Genomic DNA, 25,060 nt, shown 5'->3' on the forward strand with positions numbered 1-25,060 from the left:
GGTGCAGATGTTTGGCATAGCAGTTTAGATGTCAGTTAGGACAGCCATAACTCATATCATAGTGTCTGGGTTTGAGCCCCAGCTCCGCTTTCAATTCCTGCCCACTACTAATGTGCATCCTGGGAGGCAGCAGGTAACAGTTTCAGTACCTCGGTCCCTGCTACCCATGTGGGAGACTCATTCTGGGTTCTGTACTCCTGAGTTTGGTCTGGCCCAGCCCCAGTAGTTGTGGGCATTTGGGGAGTGAACCAGAGGATAGGAGACATCTGTTTCTCTCTCTCTCACTCTTGCTGTCTTTCTCTTTCAACTAAATTTTAAATAAAAATATCTTTAAAAATACCTAGCTGGAGTAAAATGCTACTGGTTTTAGGTCAGTGAGTCAATGATTTCATTTCCAACATCCCTGTTAATCTTTAAGAGTTTCCCTTAGTTTTGTTTTCTAATGGTCAGAAAATGTTACAAGGTCCAGTATCATACCCAAGTTCAAGGCAGGAAAAAGAAGTGACTGGAAGTTCCAGCTGTCTTTCCTTTATGTTCTTTATTTCATTTTTATTTATTTGTAAAGCAGAGGGGAGGGAGGGAGGAAGAGAGAAAGAGAGAGAGAGAGAGAGAGAGTGAGAATCTTCCATCCACTTGTTCACTCCCTGGAGCAAGAATCTTCACCCAGGTCTCCCATGTGCCTGCAAGGGCCCAAGCACTTGGACTATCTTCCACTACTTTCCCATATGCATTAACGGGGAGCTGAATTGGAAGTGGAGCAGCTGGGACTCTACCAGCATCCATATGGGATGCAGGTGCTGCCGGCAGCTGCTTTACCCAGTATGCCATGACGCTGCCGCCTGTCTTTCCTCTCAAGAGGAAAAGCAAGCCTTCCTGAAATCTCAGGAAGATGTCTTGGTCAAGGCTTTGCTCTATGACAACCCCACTGCAAGGAAAGTGTGAAAATTATTTGACTTTCCAGCTTCTACAGTGGAGATGTCAAGAGTGTGCATGTCTGTTGAAATAGTGAAATAGTGAATAATATTTGACATATTATTATCAAGGAACAGCTTGTTCTAAAGTCTACAAACTAAGCTAAATAGACTTGTTGCCTACTCTAATGTCTGTTGCCCTTGGAAAATGCCATTTTCTAATTCTCCTTTATATGTATTTCAATATTGATATTAGGTCATTCAACCTTATTTCCTAAAGGAATCTATGAATCCCTTTAGTGTTGGATCTGATACCAGATGTAGAATAGTTTTGTTTGGTGTTAGTGCTTCTACATGGGCTAAGAATATTCTCTTTAGTAGAAAGTCATTATTGCTTGGAATGTGATGGCTTTGCACTACTGAATCTGGGAACAAATTATTTTACCAATGGGGAGGCAAAGCATCTGTTATTATTATCAAATCCTTAACCTAGTGGCTGGAAAGTAATCTCCCAAACATGCTGGAGTTGTACATCATTTCAACACACAGCTCTCATTTTCCTTCTCCTTTTGCGAAACTCATTAGACCATTAGAGCCATTTAGTTATTCATTCCATCTGGAAACACTGGAGTCACATTTATTCTGGCTCTTTTCCCACCTTTTATCATAGGTTGATCTTGTCTGTTAAGCTACCACCTGATCTCAGTATATTTTAAAAGTATTGTCTCTTAGTCAGTGGGATACCACAGGTAGAAGTGTGGGGGTTGTTCAGGCCTAGTGAATACACCAAGCATGCGTGGCTTGTAGGTATTTTTAACTCATTGCTAACACAGACTTAGAGTTGACCTGCTTTTCTCTGTGTGTCAGTGATGCTAGACAATATAAGTGATCTAATACCATCCCTACCAGAGCCACCAGGACCCCACCTCTGCACATTCAGTATGTACTGCTTCATAGTTTTAGTCCCTCTCTCTCAAACAGGTGGATAACGTAAGGTTTGAAAGAGCAAACACTATCTGAAGCATTTTATGTGGAAGCAAATTCAAGATTTCGTTCCTAGTCTTTTTCACCTTAATTTCAGTCATGGCATCACAACTCAATTAAAAACAAAAGAAGAAAAGAGAAATGAACCTAATTTAAACTAAATGTAAATTGGACATAAAGATAAGACTAAAAAATGTAGTTTGTCTGTTAACTGCAGAATATTACCATGTTTAAGCTTTTGAATGCAATTGCTTTCCCAGAAGAAAAAAAATAAAAGCTCCAAACTGAAATCACATTTTTTACAGTGCTTCTTATTTCAAAGTATATATCACAGTATTTCTATTTTGATTGAGCTTAACACAAGCATAAGGTTACCCTTTCCATTTGTTGAATTGAATAATATGAATTTAGTTGTATGATAATGTGAAATATCCAATGTTTGCTAGCATTCCAGTCTTTGTTTTTCCTTTACATTGAGTTTCAAAAGAAAATAGCAAAGGGAGAAGAGAGAAATTTCTCAAGTGTACATTAATCCTTTATTTTTCCAGGTATCTTTGGACAGAAACTAGAAGACACTGTCCGCTATGAGAAGAGATATGGGAACCACCTGGCCCCAATGCTGGTGGAGCAGTGCGTGGACTTCATCCGACAGAGGGGGCTGAAAGAAGAGGGTCTCTTCCGGCTGCCAGGCCAGGCTAATCTTGTTAAGGAGCTCCAGGATGCCTTTGACTGTGGAGAGAAGCCGTCATTTGACAGGTAGATGTCTAGATTTTACCATCTTTCCTTGAGGAATTGAGGCTGAACTGAAAGGAAGCAATGAGCTGAGACGACTCAACCTTGATTGAAATGCTGTTTAGAAGGTGAATTATTTGATCAATCTTTATTAAGTTACAAAGTCAAAACTGTGATACTTAGATGTCTTTCTCTTCCATACTTTTTTTCCTCCATCTTAAAATATTATTATTTGTTCTTTTTGATTGGTCCTAAGTTAATGCTATATTAAACTTTTGCATCAGAAAAAGTGGTCTTGTAAAATAAGAATCCTTTTATTTTGTTTGATTTTTTTGAAAATTCTTTTAATAAAGGGACATTTAAAGTACTGCTAAGTAGAGATTTGTATGCTTGCAATGTAAATAAAATAACTTCTTAATAATAATAAAACCATTATAATTTTAAATATATTGCTCCTTTCTAATCCTGAATACATTTACAAGGACAATAAATATAGCATATGTGGCCTGCGTTATGGTGCAGCAAGTTAAACTGTCACTTGCAACATGGGCAGCACATATGGGAGTGCCAATTCAAGTCCCAGCCCAAACACTTTGGGTCTGGCCCCCTACTAATACCCCTCTAGAGGCAGCAAGTGATGGTCCAACTACTCTGATTCCTACCATCTATGTGAGAGACCAGATGGAGTTCCTAGCTCCTGGCTTTGACTTGGCCCAGCCTCTGCTGTTATGGGCATTTGGGGAATTGACCAGTGGATGAAAGAATTCTCTCTCCCTCTCAGCTTTTCAAATGAATAATTAAGTAAATCTTTAAAAAAAAAGAAGTATAGCAAGTGAAATTCAAAAAATAATGGAAAGCTCAGAGAAAATATAAAGTCCATTGGCTATGAATTAATCAGTCAATATTTTTAATTATCTCCTTCTCTTCACTTTTTAAAAATTTAGTAGAAAAAATCTTCAATCCTAGTATTAAATAATGTACAGCAAAAATTTTTCTATATTGATAATTAAAAAATTCATTTTATTTGGATATATTTTAACATTTTATCACTAACAACTTCTAAAAGCATTATCTTTAATATCTAATATTTTACTCTACAGATATATTAATACCCACTTCAATATTATTGTACATTTATTTGTGACTATTTCATATTTGTAAATATTATAGTTGATATACATTAAGGTAAATATTTTCTATTCTTAGATGATTTACTTAGGGAGATTTTCTTATTGAATTTTGTAGATAAGAATAATCATGATAAAGATTGAATTTTTTCAGAGTTTGGAGCAAAGTCATGTGCCACCTAATAATTTTGTCAATGACAGACCGCATATGTGACAGTGGTCCCTTCAGATTATATCAGCAAGTGATGATGTCTGGCTGTCTTAATTTGTATAAGTACACATTCGTCCAACAATGAAGTTCTTGGAATGTTTCACTGTTCTTAAGAAACACATTGCTATACTTGCATGGACATAGTGAGACATCTTGGAGATGGGCTCCAAGTCTAAACATGAAATTCATGTATGTGTCATAGATGCCTTACACACAAAGCCTGTGGGTAATTTAATACAATATTTTAAACAATTTTTTGCATGAAACAAAGTTTATTTACGTTGATCCCTGAGACTGGTGGAGCTCCAAAAGCTTCAGGTTTTGGGGCAGTTGGGACTTAAAATTTTGGGGTTAAGAATGTTCAGCATCTTTGAGGGGGAATGGAGGGTTATTCTATATATTTTAGAATACCTGTAAGAGATGATGTACCCAGTAAGCAGACACTTTCAAATCAAGTTCTTCATAGCTTTTTTAAAAAATATTAATATATTTATTTGAAAGGCAGAAAGAGATCTTCCATCCCCTGATTCACTCCCCAAATGGCTGCAATGGCCAGGGCTGGGCCAGGCGAATCCAGGAACCAGGACCTTCTTCTGATCTCTCATGCATCCTCCACTGCTTTCCCAGGCTCATTAGCAGGCAACTGGATCAGAAGTGGAGCAGCCGGGGCTCGAAAGGGCATCTATATAGGCTGCTGGCACTGCACGCAGCGGCTTAACCCACTTCGCCAGAGCACCGGCCCCTCTTCAAAACTTTTGACTGGTGATGAAATACTGTGCACTTTTATCCTAATTATTAAAATGTATGTATTTTTGTGTAAAGCACATCAATGCATGCATAAGCAGATGGAAGAAAATGTAACAAAAGAATTGTTTTGCCAAGAGAAATCGTGAAGTGCTAAGTCTTCTGGAAACGTTAACAAAGAGTCATGGTCACACCCATCAGGGCTCTGTAACTCGTGTTTTACTGACTTTGATCTTTTCCCTGTGGTCTTTTCTTTGAGAATCTTTTACCAGATGGGGCTGCAGTCACAGGCCACTAGATTTTCTCCAGACTTTTCTTCAAAATGGAACAGTTCCTTTTGTAGTGCCTCCTCTCGCACTACCCGACCATATACAAATAAAAGAAGCCAACTAGTGCATTCAACATGTGGCCTGAGAACCCCCTTAACCAGGGCTGAAAGTTCCTCAGGAATATGGACTATGTTCCAAGTTGCAGAATTTGACAATGCTGTTCGTTTTTCCAGCATGTTTTGCAAGCATTCTGTAGTCTCAAAGAGCACTTTTCCCCACTGTTCCAGACTCTGCCTGTTCCCAGTGCCAATACCATCTACAATAGATTTTTGTTGTTGTTGTTGCAGAAGCACAAATAAATCCCATTTTATGGAATATACTGCTGCATAACAAACAACTCCAAACTGGTTTTGGTTTTAAAAAGTAGCAAACTTTTCAGATTCTACAATACTTGGCACAAATGCCATGTGTTCCACTTGATATTGATTGCCACAATCAAGTGCAGAGAACTTTATTCTCAAGTCTAGTGCCTATGCTGGTTGACAGTAGCCAATAGGTGATTGAACAACTTGCCTTCTCTTTCTGTTTGCAGTCTGGGAACCCTCAGGGCCTCTTCCTTTCTAAGCCCTTTCTCAATAACCCCACAGGATGGTGTATTAATTACTACGTCCTTGTGTTACAGATACAGAAATTGAAGCTTTAAAAGACAAGGAGCATCATCCAAATAATAAATGACACATTTATAGTCTGAACCAGGCCTATCTGACTTCTGTTGCTCTTAATTGTTATGCTATAAACATTGATCAAAAGGGTGTTGGAAGATCAGATGGTATAGCAGTGGTGCCTCTGGCAATAGTAGCAAACCTGTCCATGCCATGGAGGAGATACAATACAGTGGTCTCCTCTATCACTCGTAAATCCTCCAAAGACATGTGGTAAAGAACATAGGAAAAATGTCTTGCCAGTTATCAGGACAGATTCTTCATAGTACTCATGTCTGGTATTCTCTAAAGTGAACTCCTACTATTTCTTCAAGTGTTTAGGTTTCAAAGTCTGTAAAGCCCAGTGTTTAAGCACCAATTTGAGTTTTTTATCACACTCTCACAGCAGAACTACATGTACTTTTGTGTTGTTAGGGGAAATTTAAAAGCAGCTTTAATTCAGAGTCTCCAGAGATTAAGGCAAGTTTGCTAAGCTTGTCAATGTCTTATCCTTATGTTTATACTTCTATTCTACACATAGAAACAGTACATATTTCTGGGGTAAGGTATATATCACTTCAGAAATCTGTCATTTCTTTGTGTATCCTCCTTTGAGTAACATCTGTTTGAGAGACTTGCCTATTTTTAAAGTAAGATCATTTGATTTTCCTGCTGTTGAGTTTCTGAGATCATTATATATTCTAGGTATTAATCCCTTGTTATTTGAGTAGTTTCCAAATATTCTCTTCCATTAAATTGACTTGCTCTTCACTCTGTTGATTGTTTCACTTGTTATGCAGACGCATTTTAGTTTAATGTAATCCTGTAAGTCAATTTTTGCTTTTGTTTCCTGTGCCTTTGGGATAATATAAAAAAATCTTTGCCCAGGTTAGTGTCTTAAAGTATTCATCTGATATTTTTCTTCTGCTGGTTTCAGAGTTTGGACTCTTATGTTAAAGTTTGATCCATTCTGAATTGATTTGTATATATTTCTTGATGTGATGTATTTGGGATATTAATGTGTATATGTTGAGCCACCCTGTGTGCTTGGGATAGATCTCAATTGATCATAGTGTAAAATCGTTTTTAAGATTTATTTATTTATTTGAGATGGACTGACAGGGGGCGGGGGAGGGAGAAAGAGAGACATACAGAGACAGAGACAGAGACAGATCTTCCATCTGCTATTTCGCTCCCCAAATGGGCACAATAGCCTAGACTAGGCAAAGTTGAAGTCAGGAACCAGAAACCACCCAGTTTTTCATATAAGTGACAGGAACTGAAGTTCTTGGGCCATCATCTGCTGTATCCCAGGTGCATTAGCCAAGAACTGCATCAGAATCGGGGCAGTTGGAACTCAAACTGTCACTAAATCAGAGTTGCAGACATCCCAGGCAGTGGTTAACCTGCTGTACCGCAATGCCTGCTCCGTGTATAATCTCTTTTATGTGCTATTAGATTGGATTTGCTGACATTTTGTTGAGAATTTTTTCCTCTATGCTCATCCAGGGTATTGGGCTGTAGTTTACTTTTCCACTGTGTGCTTGTCTGCTGTTAGTATTAGGGTAACGCTGGTTGAAAGTTTGGAAGGGTTTCCACCCTTTCAATAATTAGTAATAGTTTAAGAATTGGCATTAGTTCTTCAAATGTTTGGGAAAATTCAGTAACGAAGCCATCCACCCTGGGTTTTTCTTCCTTAGGAAACTTTTGTATTACTGATTCAATCCCATTACATATTATCAGACTGTCTGGGTTTTCTATTTCCTCATGGTTGTGGTTCAGTTTTGGTAGATTATATGTGTGCATAAATTGATTAATTTCTTTTGAATTTTCCAATTTGTTGCATATAGTTTTTAATATTAATCCCTAGTGGTCCTTTTAATGTGGTATAAGTTGCATATTTCCTTTTTTATCTGGTTTTATTATTTGAGTTTCTCTCTGTCTGGAATTGTATCTAATCTTTATCTAAAGCTTTTCTTAGATAAAACAATTTTAGTTTTTCCCCCACTGAGTATGATGTAGGATATCAGATAAAACTAGTTTCTAAACAAAACAAAACCCTTTTTGTTTCTCTGAAACCCTGATCTTTGATTTTCCATTTTCCTTTCTTTTACTCTGGTCTTTGTTGTTTATTTCCTTCTACTAATTATGGATGTGGTTTTTGTCTTGCTTTTCCAGTTTCCTCAGTTACATCATTATGTTGTGAAATTTTTTTAAACATTTTTGATGTAGGTACTTATTATGATAAGCTTTCCTCTTAGTATTTCTTTTCCTGTGTTCCATAGGTTGTAGTATATTATGTTCTCATTTTTGTTTCAAGAAAGTTTTTAATTTCCCTTTTGACTTCTTTCTTTTTCCATTTGTCATTCAAAAAATGTTTAATTTCCATGTGTTAGTACAGTTGCCAAAGTTCCTCTTTTCATTGATTTCTAATTTTATTCCTTTGTGGTTGGAAAAGATAGACTGGTGTTCTACTTTATTGATTTTTTTTAGTCTTGTTTAATGGCTTCATATATTATCTGTTGGATAATGTTCCATGTGATGATGATAAGTATGTATATTCTGGGGCCAGTGCTGTGGCATAGTGGGTGAGGTTGCCGCCTACCGTGCCGGCATCCCATATGGGTGCCAGTTCAAATCCCATATGCTCCATTTCCAATCCAACTCTCTGATATGGCCTGGAAAAGCAGTGGAAAATGGCCAGGGTCCTTGGGCCCCAGCACCTACGTGGGAGCCCTGGTGGAAGCACCAGAAGGAGCTCTTTGCTCCTTGGTATGGATCACCTCAGCTCCGGCCATTGCGGAGCTTTGGGGAGTGAACCAGCAGATGGAAGACCTCTCTCTCTCTCTCTCTCTCTCTCTCTCTCTCTCTCTGCCTCTGCCTCTCTGTGATTGTGGCTTTCAAATAAATAAATAAATAAATATTTTTTTTGAAAGAAAGAGTGTATATTCTGCATCTATTATGTGAAATAGTCAGTTTGGTTCTTTTGGTCTATAGTATCGTTTAACTCTGATGTCTCTTTGGTGTCTTTTGTCTGGATGATCTGTCCATTGATGAAAGTAAGATGTTGAAGTTCCTCACTATGGTTGCATTAGAATCTATCTCTCAGAGACAATAATGTTTGCTTTATATAATTGATTGCTTCAGCACTAGGAGCACACATAATTGCAATCATTTGTTCCTATTGTTGAATTGATCTCTTTATCGTTGAATAGTGACCCTTTTGTCTATTTTTTAGTTTTTGACATAAATTCCATTTGATATGATACAAATATAGCTACTCTTGCTTATTTTTGGTTTCTGTTTACATGGTGTATCTTTTTGCATTTTGACTCATTTAGTCTATATGTGTTTTGTAATGGTGAAGTGAATTTTTTTGTTGGCAGAATATAGTTGGGTCTTTGTTTACCCATTCAGCCAGTTGGTATCTTTTAATCAGGGAATTTTCATCTGCTTATGGTCAAGGTTGTTATTGATAAGTAATGACATACTTCTGTTATCTTGTGTATGTTTCTCTGACCATTTTATAATGTGTTATTCATCTTTGTGGTTTGTGATTTTCTGGTATTGGTAAGGTTTGATTCTCTTTCTATTTTGTGCATCTGCTCTACTAGTGAGTTTTGTACTTTCATGTGTTTTCACAGCAGAGATAGTACCCTTTCTAGTGTAGAACTCCCTTAAGCATGACTTGTAAAGCCAGTCTGGTGGTGATGAATTTCCTCAGGTTTTTGCTTGTCTTTCAAGGACTATTTTTCAAGGATAGTTGTGCCTGGTGTAATATTCCTGGTTGGCAATTTTTCATCTCTTTCATGGCTTTGAAAATCATAGAAAATTATCTCTCTCTCTCTCTTTCTTTCTCTCTCTTTATAAGGTCTTCATTGAGACATCAGCTGTTACTCTAATGGGTATTTCCTTATATATGACTAGAGGTTTTTGTCTTCTTTTTATTTAAGAATTCTCTTTTGATAGTTTCACTATAATACCTTGAAGATCATTATTGGTCAGACATATTAGGGGTCATTTGAGCTTCCTAGATCCAAATGTACTTGTAATTTCCAAGATTTGAAAAGTTTTCAGAAATTACAAGGGTATTTCAAAGAGTTCATTGGAAATGGAATAAAAGAAATTATGGTGAAAAAATTTCTAAATCCATGCATGTTTTTCACATAATAGACATTTCTCGTGAGCTTTTGGAAGATTTACTGCATATTATTGAATAGATTTTCTGTCTTTTACCTTCTTTTCACCTTCTGGAGTATTCATGCTAATGTTTAATTGCCTAATGATATCCCAGAAGAATTGTAGGCTTTCTTCATTCTTTATCTTTTCTTCTGTTTCTGACTGAGTTACTTCAAAGGACCTATCTTCAAACTCAGAAATTTTTTCATCTGCTTGAAACCACTTTTCTATTTAGGCTCTTCCTTGTATTTTTAACTTTGGTTATTGAGTTGGCAGAGCCAAGTTTAGTTCTTTTTTATGATTTCTATCTCTCTGCTGAATAGCACATTCATATCATGAGTTGCCTTCCTGATTTTATTGAATTGTCTATATTCTCTTGTGTCTCATTAGGTTTCCTTAAAATCATTATTTTGAATTATTTTTCAGATAATTCATTGATTTCCTTCCCTTTGGAGTCTGTTGTTTGAGGGTTATCAACCCTTGGAGATTCAAACTAATAAACTTTTTTTTTAATTCCTATCTTGTTAAAATGTTTTTCAAAATGGAATTGAAAAATAAGTTTGTTTTGGTGAAAAAAACTTGTGAAATTCATGCTTATTTGTTTAGGCATCCAGGAGATCTAACAATTTGATTGGGTGGCTTTTGGAGTAAGACTTTCTGCTGGTGGTATGTCCTAGGATGTCAGTTGGGTAGACGTGTTGCTTTTGATTCCAAGCGGGTAGTGTCAGTGTAGGTTCTTCAGTTTAATGAACATTGTTTATATCTGTGGATTTCTCAGTGTTGTAGACTGCAGGGGTTGTTGATTGAACCACTAGCAGGGATGCAGCTTTTTTAGGTGGGGTACTGTGCCTAACAGCTCTAGTCATGATATGCGCAGATGTGGGTGAGCATCACCCATCAGTTTCTATGGGTCATATACTGTAGGGCCATTCTAGAGGACTCATGGAGGTGAGGCACAGCTCCTGCTCCAGCAAAGTACATGGAGGCCAGGCCACTGCATGGGCTTCGGTAGGTGTGACACAGTGGATCTGGTATCGGGACAGGACACCTCTCAGTGTCTGAGGGATACATGGATTTCTGGATGCACCAGTGAGTCCAAATGGTATACTTGTCAATGTCTATGTGTTGCCCTGAGGACCTTTTTTCTTTTAAGATTTATTTTATTTATTTGAATGTCAGAGTTACAGAAAGGCAGAGTCAGAGAGAGAGGATAGAGACAGGTCTTCCATCTGTTGGTTCACTCCCAAGAAGGCTGCAATGGCCAGAACCATGCCGATCTAAAGCCAGAAGCAGATGCTTCTTCCCATTCTCCCACATGGGTGCAGGGGCCCAAGTACGTGGGCCATCTTCTACTGCTTTCCCAAGCCATGACAGAGAACTGGATGGGAAATGCAGCCAGAGCTTGAACTGATGCCCATATGGAATGCTGGCACTGCAGGCGGTGGCTTTACCCACCACACCACAGTGCCAGCCCTGCCCTGAATATCTTAATGGGGTATCTGAGGCCCACCTGCTAGTGGCAGGCTTCCTGGCTGCTTCTTAGAGCCTAGTTTGAGTGGGTGAGGCCTCTCTTCTCCTTCTCAGGGCCTTAGTAGGCCAAGCCGCTCAGGACAGATTGTCAGGTGTTTGCTGAGGGTTTGGCACCTCGTCTGTTTCCTGGGCCTCTGAGGATGTGCAAATTTATTTGCAATACACACTATTTCAAGTTAGTTTCATCAAAGTTCACCAGAAAAAAAAATGATTTTTAAAAAAGAATATAACTTGGGGCTGGCGCTGTGATGTAGTGAGTTAAAGCTCTGGCCTGCAGCCCTAGCATCCCATATGGTCACTGGTTCGAGTCCCAGCTGTTCCACTTCTGATACAACTCTCTACTATTGCCTGGGAAAGCAGTAGAAGATGGCCCAAGTGCTTGGACCCTGCCACTGTGTGGGAGACCTAGAAGAGGCTCCTGGCTCCTGGCTTCGGATTGACTCAGCTCCAGCTGTTGCAGCCATTTGGGGAGTGAACCAGTGGATGGAAGACCTCTCTCTCTCTCTCTCTCCCCCTCCCTCTCTGGCTCTACCTCTCTCTGTAACTCTGTCTTTCAAATAAATACAATAAATACAAAAAATTAACAAAAAATACAGACTCTGCAAAATATTGAATGGATACTAGCATGAAAAGCAAAATACAGATATTTTTCATTATGAGGCATATTGAAGAATGAGAATGCATAAATTATTCTCTGTCTTTTCTAACAAGAAATGCTTCTCACTAAAGAGTCAATAGGATTTACCTTTCATCTTTATTCATTACATTATATTAAAATTTGGAAAGACGTTCCCACATGTGTTCTGAAAAGATAATCTCTGTTCAGGGACATCATTGCTCTCATATAAAGCCCTGAGATTTGGTTTGTAAAGTGAACCTTCTATAATGATATTATAACACTTAAAATTTTAACAGCATATATCTTTATTAAATTTTAGTTTAAATTTTATGAAAGTTATATTTTATAGAATAATATTTTGTATACAATTTAAAGTATATAGTTACAAAAGGAGGAAAGATAAATATTTTATGATTCAGCAGTCCAGGAAGATCTCATTATAGATGGCATATAAATAAGGAGATGTGAAGAGACGTAGACATATAGATATAGCAAAATACAGTTGTGTGTATTTATCAAGTATTGGAACCATACACTTTTCATATCATGCCTTTTCTCTTTAACATCATATCACGAACACTTTTCCAATGCCACACTCAGTAGAGTGCACAAACACAATCCTGAAGACTGTGTAGTAATCTCACATATCTCTCTATTGCCTCTGTGATTTCTCTCGATGTTTTCCGGATATCAGTCCTCTACTGAAGAACATTTGTATTAGTAAATCTGCCTCTGCTTCTCAAGTCATAGATCTATCTGGGGTTTGCAAGATAACATTTCACATGAGTGAAAAGTATTTTGTGCTGAAGGAAAAAAAAAGTGATTTGGCAAAAAAGCATTTGGAAAACACATGTACCCCATTTTATTAAACCATGCACTTTCTGTACTTCTTTAGCTACCAAAATTGCTATTGTTCCATTTCTGAATTTCAAAGTTGATGTTTATATATGCATGACTTACTGTTCTTAAAGTTAAAATATTTTCTCATGGACTCCTTAACCAAAGTGAGTTTTGTGAGAAAAGGCATTCTCACTGACCTGAGAGAATTTGTATTTTTATCAGTTCCTGTCAACTTTAAACAAGGGGAAATAGCCAGATTCTTTGTTTCTAGGAATGAAAACAAATTAAAATAGAACTTTTTATATTAAACTTTCCCACTTTCCAAGGGACAAAAATTAAGCCTAGAACGGGTAAAATCAGATTAGAAACTGAGTGCTATTTAATTTCAAAACTCTCCAGATGCTGTTAGCTGTTAAAGAAGATTCACTTGGGGAGAGCTGGGAACGTGGGGTCCAGAAAGACAGCATGAGTCTAACAGTCATGAAGTTAACTGCTCAGCAACAGAATAACTGCATTTAGAGAGCATGGACAGAAGCCTTAGGAAGCCAAGGATTTTACACATTCTGTCCAAGAATCCTGTAAAACAGCTGCTGTTAGAGGCCCCCAGCTGCCCACCCACGTCCTCAGCTCAGGCTCCCCTTGTCCTTCCTTCTCTTCTCCCCTTTCATCTATTTTTTGTTTGTTTTGGTGACTAAACAAACTACAAGTCTACCGAGATAAAGTGTAAAAAACACCAGAAAAATTGAAACCAGACAAGCCAGACATATTTTAATTTAATCCCCTGTAAAGCCATGTAGCTCTGGTCATTACTGAGGCGAATTATAGAGAGTGAACTTGAAAGTCCAGAGCATTGTAAACATAGTGGATATTCTAAAATACTAGTTTGCATAATAAAGACTTAGAGGAATATCTTCAGATTCTCGTGCCCAGACTCTACTCACTCTAATACTGATCTAAAAGGTTGAGGAATGCCTAGCAATTTGCATGTTAAACCAATCCCCAGATAATTCCTATGTGCATGGTTATAAGTCCTTAACTTCAGAAAGAGTAGCTAGACTGGAGTGTGGAGTGAAAGGAAGTTTTCTAATAGGAGCTGATATGCCTCAGTTTTCTCATAGAATAAATGGGAAAATCAATGTCACAATATTACTAGAAGCAACCTAAGAGGGAAATGGGAAATGTTCAATGAAAAATTGAATTAAAAGGTAAGTTTATTTTGATACAAAAACAGTTTGAAATCTGGGCATAGTTTTTTCATAATGTACAATTTTCATGAACTTTTAGAAGATTCCTTATCTTAGATTTCAAATTTATGTGAGCCCATATAAACTTACATTTTAAATTCCATTTCCCATGAACTTTTTGAAGTCCTCTTATATTCATTCTGACTATGTTCTGCCAGTCTCATGTGACTAGGAAAGATAAATCATTTTCTGGGGTAAACAGTTGATGTGGAAAACCATAAATTGCTCTTAAAAAAAAAAAGCCTGATATTTCTACACAACCTGAAGGTTACATCCCTGCACCTTTATACTTTGACCCATAGACAGACTCAGCACTCCATAATTCAATAGCCAGCTATACAGCTACAGAGCCTTTGTGCCACAGTATGAATAAAAGATCTAAAGTACAGGCTTTGGTGAAGGAAAGTGGGAAAAGAAAACAGTAGCTTGAGGGTACGTGGATAGGTAAAAGAGAAGAATTTATCTCTCTCAAGGGTTAGAAAAGCAAAAAAACAAACTCTTGGTTGTTTACCCCAAGCAATCCTTGAAAGTTTAAATGGTAAACTGGCTACCTATTTTTCGCAACCTGAATGGTTTTCAGATGTTCAGAGAAGCAGCAGTCCTCCCAAGTCCTGAACAACTGTTAAGTTATGGTCATTCCTTTTTTCCCCAGAAATCTTTTAACCTTTTATTTAAGGTATTCAAACTTCATGCATTTCATAAACACAAATTTGGGAACATAGTAATTCTTCCCATCTGCACTGCCACCCTTCTTCCTCTCTCTCCTATTTCTATTCTTGTTTTTTACTAAGATCTATCTTCCATTAACTGTATACATATAAGATTAACCCTACACTAAAGAGTTCAACAAATAGTATGGGAAAAAAACTGTTCCTCAACAGTAAAGTCAAAGGCTGTCCAAAGTCATCGAATCTCGAAGTGTCAATTACACTTCTATAGATTACCTTTTTAGGTACTCTATTAGTTACCACATATCAGGGAGATCATATGGTATTTGTCTTCTGGGGACTGGCTTATTTCACTAAGTATAGGTTTTCTAGTTGCATCCATTTTGTTTCAAACGATAGGGTTCCTTTCCATTTTTACTGCTATGTACTATTTATTCCCTGGTGTACATATCCCATAATTTCTTTATCCAGTATTCAGCTGACAGGCAACTAGATTGATTCCATATCTTAGCTATTGCAAATAAAGCTGCAACAAACATGGGGGTACAGATAACTCTTTCATTTACTGATTTCATTTTCTTGGGTAAATTCCCAGGAGTGGGATGGCTGGATCATATGTTAGGTATATATTCAGGTTTCTGATATATCTCAAACTGTCTTCCACAATGACTGTACCAGTTTTCATTCCCATCAACATTGGACTAGGGTATCTTTTCCCCCACATCCTCGGAGCATTTGTTGTTTGTTGATTTCTGTATGAGGGCCATTCGAACTTGGGTGAAGTAAAACCTCTTTGTGGTTTTGATTTGCATTTCCCTGATGGCTAGTGTTGTTGAGTTTTTTTTTTTCATGTGTCTGTTAGTCATTCGTATTTCCTCTTACGAAAAATGTCTGTTCAGGGGCCGGCACCGTGGCTCACTTGGTTAATCCTCTGCTGTGGTGCCAGCATCCCATATGGGCACCGGATTCTCGTCCTGGTCGCTCCTCTTCCAGTACAGCTCTTTGCTGTGGCCTGGGAAGGCAGTGGAGGATGGCCCAAGTGCTTGGGCACCTGCACTCGCATGGGAGACCAGGAAGAAGCACCTGGCTCCTAGCTTTGGATCGGCCCAGCGCATTGGCTGTAGTGACCATTTGTGAGGGTGAACCAATGGAAGGAAGACCTTTCTCTCTGTCTCTCTCTCTCTCACTGCCTAACTCTACCTGTCAAATAGAAATAATAAAAAAAGAAAAATGCCTGTTCAAATCCTTTGTCCATTTCTTAACGGGATTTTTTTTTTTTTTTTTTTTTTTTGCTGAGTTTATTGAGCTCTTTATGGATTCTGGATGTTAATCCTTTATCAGTTGCCTAGTTTGCAAATAATCTCTCCCATTCTGTTGGTTACCTCTTCACTTTGCTGAGTGTTCCTTTTGCAGAAGGAAGCTTCTCAATTTTATGTCAATTTTGGCTTTGATTGCTTGTGTTTCTGGGGTCTTTTCCAAGAAGTCTTTGTCTGCACCACTGTCATGTAGGGTTTTGCTAATGTTTTCTAATAATTGTATGGTATTGGGTCATAGATTTAGGTCCTTGATCCATTTTGAGTGGATTTTTGTGTAAAGTGTAAGGTAGGAGTCTTGCATCATACTTCTGCATGTGACGATCCAGTTTCCCCAGCACCATTTGTTGAAGAGATTGTCCTTGCTTCAGGGATTGATTTTAGCTCCTTTGTCAAAGATAAGTGGGTTGAAGATGCATGGATTCATTTTTGATATTTCTATTCTGTTCCACTGGTCTATCAATCTGTTTTTGTGCCAGAAGCAGGCTGTCTTGATTATAAATGCCCTGTAGTATGTCTTGAAATCTGATATTGTGATGTCTCCAGCTTTATTTTGTTGTTTAAGATTGCTTTAGCTCTTCAGGTCTTCTGTGTCTCCATATAAATTTCAGCATAATTTTTTCTGTATCTGAGAAGAATGTCCTTGGTATTTTTATTGGTATCATATTGAATCTGTAAATTGCTTTCAGTAGTATGGACATTTTGATGATGTTGGTTCTTCCAATCCATGAACATAGAAGATTTTTCCATTTTTGTGTTCCTTCTTCTATTTCTTTCTTTAGTGTTTTATAATTTTCATCATAGAGATCTTTGATATCCTTGGTTAAATTTATTCCAAGGTATATAATTTTTTTGCTATTGGTTTTTGTGTGTTAATTTTATATCCTGCCACATTACCAAATTCTCTTATGAGTTCCCATAGTCTCTTAGTAGAGTATTTGGGTTCCCCCAGATATATAATCATATCATCTACAAATAGAGATTATTTGACTTCCTCCTTTCCAATTCGTATCCCTTTGATTTCTTTTTCTTGCCTAATGGCTCTAGCTTAAACTTCCAGGACTACATTGAATAGCACTGGTGAGAGTGGGCATCATTGTCTGGTTCCAGATCTCACTGGGCATGCTTCCGACTTCTCCCCATTCAATAGAATGCTGGCCGTGGGTTTGTCATAAATTGTCTTGGTTGTGCTGAGGAATGTTCCTTCTATACTCAGTTTGCTTAACATTTTCATCATGAAAGGATGTTGTATTTTATCAAATGTTTTCTCTGCATCTATTGAGATAATCATGTGGTTTTTGTTCTTCAGTTTGTTAATGTGATATATCACATTGATTGATTTGCAAATGTTGAACCATCCCTGCATACCAGGGATAAATCCCACTTCATCCAGATGAATGATCTTTTTGATGTGTTGTTGGATTTGATTGGCTGGTATTTTATTGAGGCTTTTTGAGTCTATGTTCATCAGAAAAATTGGTCTATAATTCTCTTTCTCTATTGTATCTTTTTCATGTTTAGGAATTAAGGTGATTCTGGTTACATAGAAGGAGTTTGGAAGGATTCTCTCCCTTTGAATTGTTTTGAATAAGTTGAGAAGAATTGGAGTTAATTCTTCTTTAAATGGTAGAATTCCATAGTGAAGCCATCCTGTCCAGGGCTTTACTTTGTGGGAGAAACTTTATTATTGATTTGTTTTCTGTCTTGGTTATTGTTCTGTTTATGTTTTCTGTGTCATCATGGCTCAATTTTGGTAGGTTGTATGTGTCTAGTGATCAATCCATTTCTTCTAGGTTTCCTGATTTATTGGTCTACAGCTCTTTTTAATAATTCCTGATTATTATTTTTATTTCTATGGTATCTGTGGTTATATTTCCTTTTTCATCTCTAATTTAATTCATTTGGGTATTCTCCTTTTTTTTCTTTTTTGGCTAGTTCAGCCAATGGTGTATAATTTTTTTTTTTTATTTTTTTGAACAACCAGCTCTTCTTTTCACTGATGTTTTGTATTTTTTTAACTTCAATTTGTTTATTTCTTCTCTAATTTTAATTATTTATTTTCTCCTGATTTTGGACTTGGTTTGCTGTTGTTTTTCTAGATCCTTGAGATGTATTGATAGCTCATTTATTTGGTGCCTTTCTAATTTCTTTCTTTTTTTTTATTTTTGACAGGCAGAGTGGACAGTGAGAGAGAGAGAGAGACAGAGAGAAAGGTCTTCCTTTTTGCCGTTGGTTCACCCCGCTAATCCGAAGCCAGGAGCCAGGTGCTTCTCCTGGTCTCCCAAGGGGTGCAGTGCCCAAGGGCTTGGGCCATCCTCCACTGCACTCCCGGGCCATAGCAGAGGGCTGGCCTGAAAGAGGGGCAACTGGGACAGAATCCGGCACCCCGACTGGGACTAGAACCCAGTGTGCCGGCGCCGCAAGGCGGAGGATTAGCCTATTGAGCCACGGCGCTGGCCTCTAATTTCTTTTTTTTTTTTTTGGACAGGCAGAGTGGATAGTGAGAGAGAGACAGAGAGAAAGGTCTCTGATTTCTTTTAATAGGCACAAATTGCTATAAGTTTCCTGTTAACACCAATTTGCTGTATCCTATAAGTTTTGATATGTTGTATTGTCATATTCATTCATTTCCAGAAATTTTTTTATTTCTCTTGATTTCTTGTGTGACCCACTATTCATTCAAGAACACATTTTTCAGTCTCCATGTGTTTGTGTATATTCTGGAGATTCCTGAGTTGTTGATTTCTAACTTCATTCCATTGTGGTCAAAGAAGATGCATGTTATGATTTTGATTTTTTTAGAATTTGCTGAGACTTGCTTTAAGGCCCAGCATGTGGTCTATGCTAGAGAAAGTTCCATGCACTGGTGAGAAGAGTGTATATTCTGCAACTGTACGATGAAAAGTTCTGTAGAATTCCATTAGGTTCATTTGGTCTACTGTGTCGATTAACTCTGTAGTTTCCTTGCTGATTTTCTGTCTGGTTGATTTGTCTATTGCTGATCATTCTTAATGTTACTTTTTTAATGTAATTTTTAGACATATAGTAGTGTCACAGATTTGATAATCATTGTGTGAGTATTTTCCAAACTTCTTTCATCCCCACACTACTATCATGATTTTAACCACATCTGTATAACACCTGTCCTAGGTTTATAGATATTTTATGTAAATGCAGTCATTATTTCCTTTTTCAATTTTGTTGTAGAGGAAATGTATATCCTTATTGTTAGTTGAAAATCAGCACCAGTTACATAACTAAAAATACAGTGTAACACAAATGCTTGGTAACCAAAACCCAGAATTTAATGCCCCTGGATGCTTTGTAAACTCTGACCATAAGGCCATCTGTTTATTTGATGAAAATGGAAATTAGCATGTGCTGATACCACTTTAACACAGCTCTCATCCCCCAACTGGTACTTTTTGTAGTGTAATAAGAAAATTGAAGCCAATCAGTGAAGGGCTAATATTTCTACTGTGGGGTATGATGTCGAGTCCAATTTTTGTGGTAATTTAAATAACTGGGATCAGCCTACACTTTAGAAAATGCAGTCAGCTCACTCTCTACTAGCATAGGCAGATGGAATTTCTTTGATGCTTGGTTTCTTACCTAATTTGAGCAATAGGTGTAAACTCACAAGGATTTTGTGAAACCACATTGGATACAGACACTTGAAAACTTAATGGAATTAAGGGAAAATATCTTGTATGTGGAAAATACTTACATGAATGGGAATTTACTAAATACTGCTTGTGAGACAAGTTGTCAACTAGAAATCTATCAGGTTTCTGAGGTCAGTGTTGTGTATTAGTGGGTTAAGCTACAGCCTATAATGCCGGCATTCCATTGGTGGTTTACTGGCTGCTGCACTTCCGATCCATCTCTATGCTAATGCACCTGGGAGAGCAGCAGAAGGAGGTCAAAGTGCTTGGGCCCCTGCACCCATATGGGAGACTTGGATTAAACTCCATACTCCTGGCTTTGGCCTGGGAAGTGAACGATTGGATAGAGGGTATCTCTGTATGTCTCTCCTTCTCTCTATAACTCTGCCTTTCAAATTAAAAAAAAAAAAAGTGTCAGGTTTCATTGTGGTTTTTAACTTTTTGTGATGGTTCTGAAAAGCTGGTATACCTGAGTTCTAGAACAAGAGCTTCACTTTCTATTCAAATCATCTTTGCAGAATTTGGACTCACTTTCACTGAAATCCAATAGGCTTATGAATAAAAATACCCAGTTAACCTAGAAATGTCTCAGTTTTTTGAATATCTTCCAGCTGATATTTTCTACTTACTGACAGGGACACAAAGTAGGAATTATGAGTTCAGGTTTTGATGACACGTGAGGGTGGGACTATGTTCCTGGCTTCCATTTATTTCCTATGTTAATGACCTGGGCCTATTTACTTAACCTCTCAAAACCTCCTAATATTCTCATAGAAAATAAAAATAATAACCCCACATGATCCTTGTGTTCACACACTTGAAGTGCCACTTGAAAAACTGGTCGAATGTAGTCCCTGACATATAGTATATATTTTTGTTGCCAGTATGGTAGGCATCCATTTATTGCCATGATGATGATGATGATGATAATGATGACAATGATGATGATAATAATTCAGAATGACATTTTTTATGATAAAAAAGTGATATACATGAATCCATGGAGTGCAGACTCTAATGGCTAACCATAAACTCCTCTGTGTTTATAATGGAGGAATTCTTCATTTCTGTTTTGAAATCTCCATGGCAATTCCCACTGAAAGAAATAAGAGACCTATAAAATTTTATGATCTGAAAGTGTGTGATTTTGTGTGTTTTATAACTCAGATTGTAAAATTTTTGCATAAAAATGAATTCCTTAAAGCCATATGTTTCTTGAAATAAATTTATTGAATTCTATTTTACATGTAATATAATTTACCCATTTCAAGAGTATAATTCAATGATCTTTAACAAATTTGCCAAGTCATGTAACTATTACCATAAATCAGTTTTAGAATATTTTCATCACCATAAGATACCTTATGCCAATTCACAGATATTTCCAGTATGGACATTATGTTTTCATTTCTCTTGGATGTATAAATAGATGTGGAATTTCTGAGTCATAACTGTATTTAACATTTGAGGCACTGCTGAACTGTTGCCAAAATGGCTGCACCATTTTATATTTCCACCAGTGGTGTATGAGTGTCCCAAGTCTTTGTTCTAGCCATCCGAGGGCTGTGACATGCCGCTTTCAGCTCTAGTGTGCATTTCTCTAATAGCTGCTCATGTTCAGCATCTTTTCATAACTTTACAAGTCATTCATATGTCTTGGTTATGCACATGGTCATAAAAACGTTTTATTTTTCTGATTGTATTATAATTTATGGTAATAAGTGGTTAAAAATCTCTAGAGAATCACAAATGATGTTTTGAGAGTACCTATTTAAGATTGAGATAAATATCTGTGATATCATGAAGAGTGTGTCTACATACTCAAGGAGTTATTACTGTGGATATTCATCTGAAACCATGAAGTTAAACTGTTAAGTCAAGAAGAAAAATCTACATGTATAACTAGAATCTGAACTCAAGGAAGGGAGAGAATGTTTTGAATCTTGGTTACCATTTTTATCCCTAACACCTAGAAAAATGCCTGGTTCAATATAGGTACACCATAAATCTCCTTGCATAAATGAGCACAAGGAATATACTTTGAATATATTTGTTGATATTGCTATTTCTGATATGTCAAAGGCAGAAAATCCATGTGCTTATTTTCATAGGTGAGAAATTAGGAAACTTGAAAATTGTCATTTTTCAAAAGAATGCCTCAAATTTTGAAAGAATATCATGTTTGTCAACCAAGACAAAAAGCTTGACTGTGTTAATATAAAATGTCATCATCCTGTGATTAGATTTCTAATTATGTAAAAGCCACAGCTCTATATAAGACCAGTACCTTTATTATTCTATTCCCTAAATTCTCTCATGCATATGGATGCATTATATTCCCAAACAAACTATATTTTGATTTATAACAAGACAATAACAACAAAGCAAACAAACCTCAAAACAAACAAACAAACTTACTTGATCTCGATAGATCATGTGCAATGCTAGTATGCCATATGGGTGCCAACTCAAGTCCCAGCTGTTCCACTTCCAATCCAGCTCCCTGCTAAGGTGCCTGGGAAAGCAACAGAAGATGGCTCAAGTCCTTTGTGCCCCTGAATCTACATGGGAGACCCGGATGGAATTCCAGGTTCTGGGATCAGTCTAGCTCTGGCCATTGTAGTCACTTAGGGAGATGAAAGATTATCTCTCTCTCTCTCACTGTCTGTCTCACTGTTTCCTCCCTATAAGCTCTGCCTGTCAAATAAATAAATCTTTTAAAAATGATTGAAAAAAATGGTTCAAGCAGAAAACACTAATATAATAAACATCTATATATGTGCTGACAAAATATCCTTTCTAGCAAAAAGTATCACAGAATTTTGATGTGAGAGCCACGAGAAATACTTATTGGGGCTCTCTTAAAGCTTTTTCTCCCCTCCCCAGTCTCCTATAAACCTATGAGTAAACTAGGATGATAATATCTGGTCCATATGCTGAGAATACTTTTATGCTATAGTAAGAGACTATTGAAATATTCAGAGAAGGGACAGGATCTGGGTGGACTTGGATAGTTTGGTGTTAGTGTATAGACCTACCTTGCTATACCAGAAACCCTTCTCTATGCCCTCTAACACTGAGTTAGAGGTTCAGCAATGCAAACCTGGGCCTCTATTTACTCCTCTCCTATGTAAGGCACAAAGGTTTGCTTTCTGTCATTTTGATTCTATTGAGAGAAAATAAGTTTCATGGGAAAAAAGGCTTGCATCCTTTATTGCTTGTCCCAGAAGCAGACAATCACAATTCTCCAACTCTGTGATGATTGTGGAAGGAAATGTACAACATGGCACAGGGCCCTTATTGAGGACACATTACTACGAAGGAATATATATATATATATATATATATATACACACACACACACACATATATATATACACACACACATATATATATATATATATATGAAGCTTTGCTTGTGATTTAGTCTTTGTTAGCTAGAAACATGACTAGTAGGCTTTATATTTTATCTCTTATTTTAAAATACATATATGGGTTTGAAATGCAATTATATTTTTTTAATTAGGCACAAATGCATCCCTTTGGCATCAGAACCTCAGTGCTTTTCTTGGTTGCATAATCCGAAATGTCTCAGTAGAAGAATGATTGTTGAATGTTATTATGATGACTCCACTTCCTTTGTTTCTCCTGGAACTTCATCTGCAGAGCTTAGTGAAGGAAAAAAGCATGTATGCAGACAAAATAAAATCCAAAAGTAACTGAATAAAGTCCATAGTGTCTCTATTTTTGCTAAGCCAAGTTCATTAACTATTTGCCAAGATTTTGAAGACCATATGAAACAAATTACAGCCCATAACATTTCAGCTCCTGGATACAATTACAGCATGAAAGGGCAATGTGATGAAGTCTCCAGCACTTATATTTACCAGTTTGAAGACAGGAAAACTGCAAGAGGCATGCAAACTCTGTGAAAGAACTTCTTTGTCTGTCAAATGGTAGGAGAGGCAGCATTCTCCAATTAAACATGAAACGAAAGCTCGTGAGCATATCTAGTAATGTAACTGTGTAGTTATGGTATACTTAGAGATTGTGTGTTGTTTATCCCACTTGTTTTTATTTCCTGGGGGAAACGTGAGGTGAGCAAGATGTGTCTCATTCCATCTCTCAAATGAAGTCTAGTCACGTAATCCATTGGCTAGTAGGTACTTATGTTAAGTCTAATTTTGAAATGTGTTCTCTTATTTTATCTCCATGAATATTTTCTTTATGTACACCTGAAAACAGGTAATCAGAATTGATAATAACCTTACCAATCTTATTGAGCATTTTTGCATTTCTCAGCATATGTTATATTACAAAAAGCAGTTGGAGAAAAGAGTTAATGTGTGGATATTACTCCATTGTGAATCCCGACCTACATCCAGAACACTTAGCATTTATAAACAATCTTAAACTGTTTTGTCCATTGGCAAATATAGATGTCTGTGGGACTTCAAAGCCCTCCATCTTCTCTTACACAAATACATATTACGTACATATATGCATATGTGTGCATGTATGTGTATGATATTGTATGTATATATATGTTACAGGAACATACACATATTTATAATAGACTCTTGTTTGCAAATAGGATATCATCTCTTTATCATTGTTGGCTTTTTTAAAAAAAAAAGATCTATTTATTTGACAGTCAGCACCACAGAGAGAGAGGGAGAAACAGAGAGACAGAAATCTTCCATGCACTGTTCACTGCCGAGCAGGGCTTGGGCCAGTCCAAAGTTAGGAGCCAGGTACCAAGAGCTTTATCCAGGTCTCTCACATGGATTACAGGGGTCCAAACACTTTGGCCATCTTCCACTGCCTTTCCCAGGTACAGTATCAGGGAGCTTGGACACAGAGCAGTACCTATATATGTTTGCTATGGGGACTGGGACAGACTTGCAGCACAAGACCAGGTAATATGCCATCATAATGATAGAAGAGAAGGATGTAAACTTAGACTAGAACAGTGCCAGTGTTACTGCTAAAGAAGGTATGGATTCAAAAATTATCATATCAAAATATAAGTGACCCCATCGTTAGTATTTTAAAAGCTTCCCAGGCCATTCCAACATATAACCCAGTCTGAAAATCACTAATCCCTATTAGATTTAGAGTCTCAGGAAGAACAAAATTTAGGTTGACTTCTAGGTTTCTTACTTGTTCATGTGAGCCATTATGTCATTCATTATCAGAAAATGCTAAAGGAAAAACAATTTTATTGCAAGGGGAGGTTTCTAGTTTTGGTGGTCAGTTTTGCTTATGTAAAATTCAGAGTATTTATGGGATATCTAAGAATTCAGCAGAAAGGACTGGTGTG

General features: G+C 37.1%; 1 protein-coding gene across 4 annotated transcripts in view; it reads left to right on the plus strand.

Annotated features, from left to right (window-relative positions):
* The window catches only part of ARHGAP24 (Rho GTPase activating protein 24), a 526,629-nt gene that overhangs the window by 467,187 nt on the left and 34,382 nt on the right, over positions 1 to 25,060 (plus strand). For all 4 annotated transcript variants that reach the window (XM_062198532.1, XM_062198533.1, XM_062198535.1 and 1 more), the window contains one exon: positions 2,444 to 2,651. In XM_062198532.1, coding sequence (XP_062054516.1) covers positions 2,444 to 2,651 — 208 coding nt within the window. The remainder of the gene's footprint in view (positions 1 to 2,443; positions 2,652 to 25,060) is intronic.

This window comes from Lepus europaeus, chromosome 8 (genome assembly GCF_033115175.1).
Source record: "Lepus europaeus isolate LE1 chromosome 8, mLepTim1.pri, whole genome shotgun sequence".
NCBI lineage: Eukaryota > Metazoa > Chordata > Mammalia > Lagomorpha > Leporidae > Lepus > Lepus europaeus.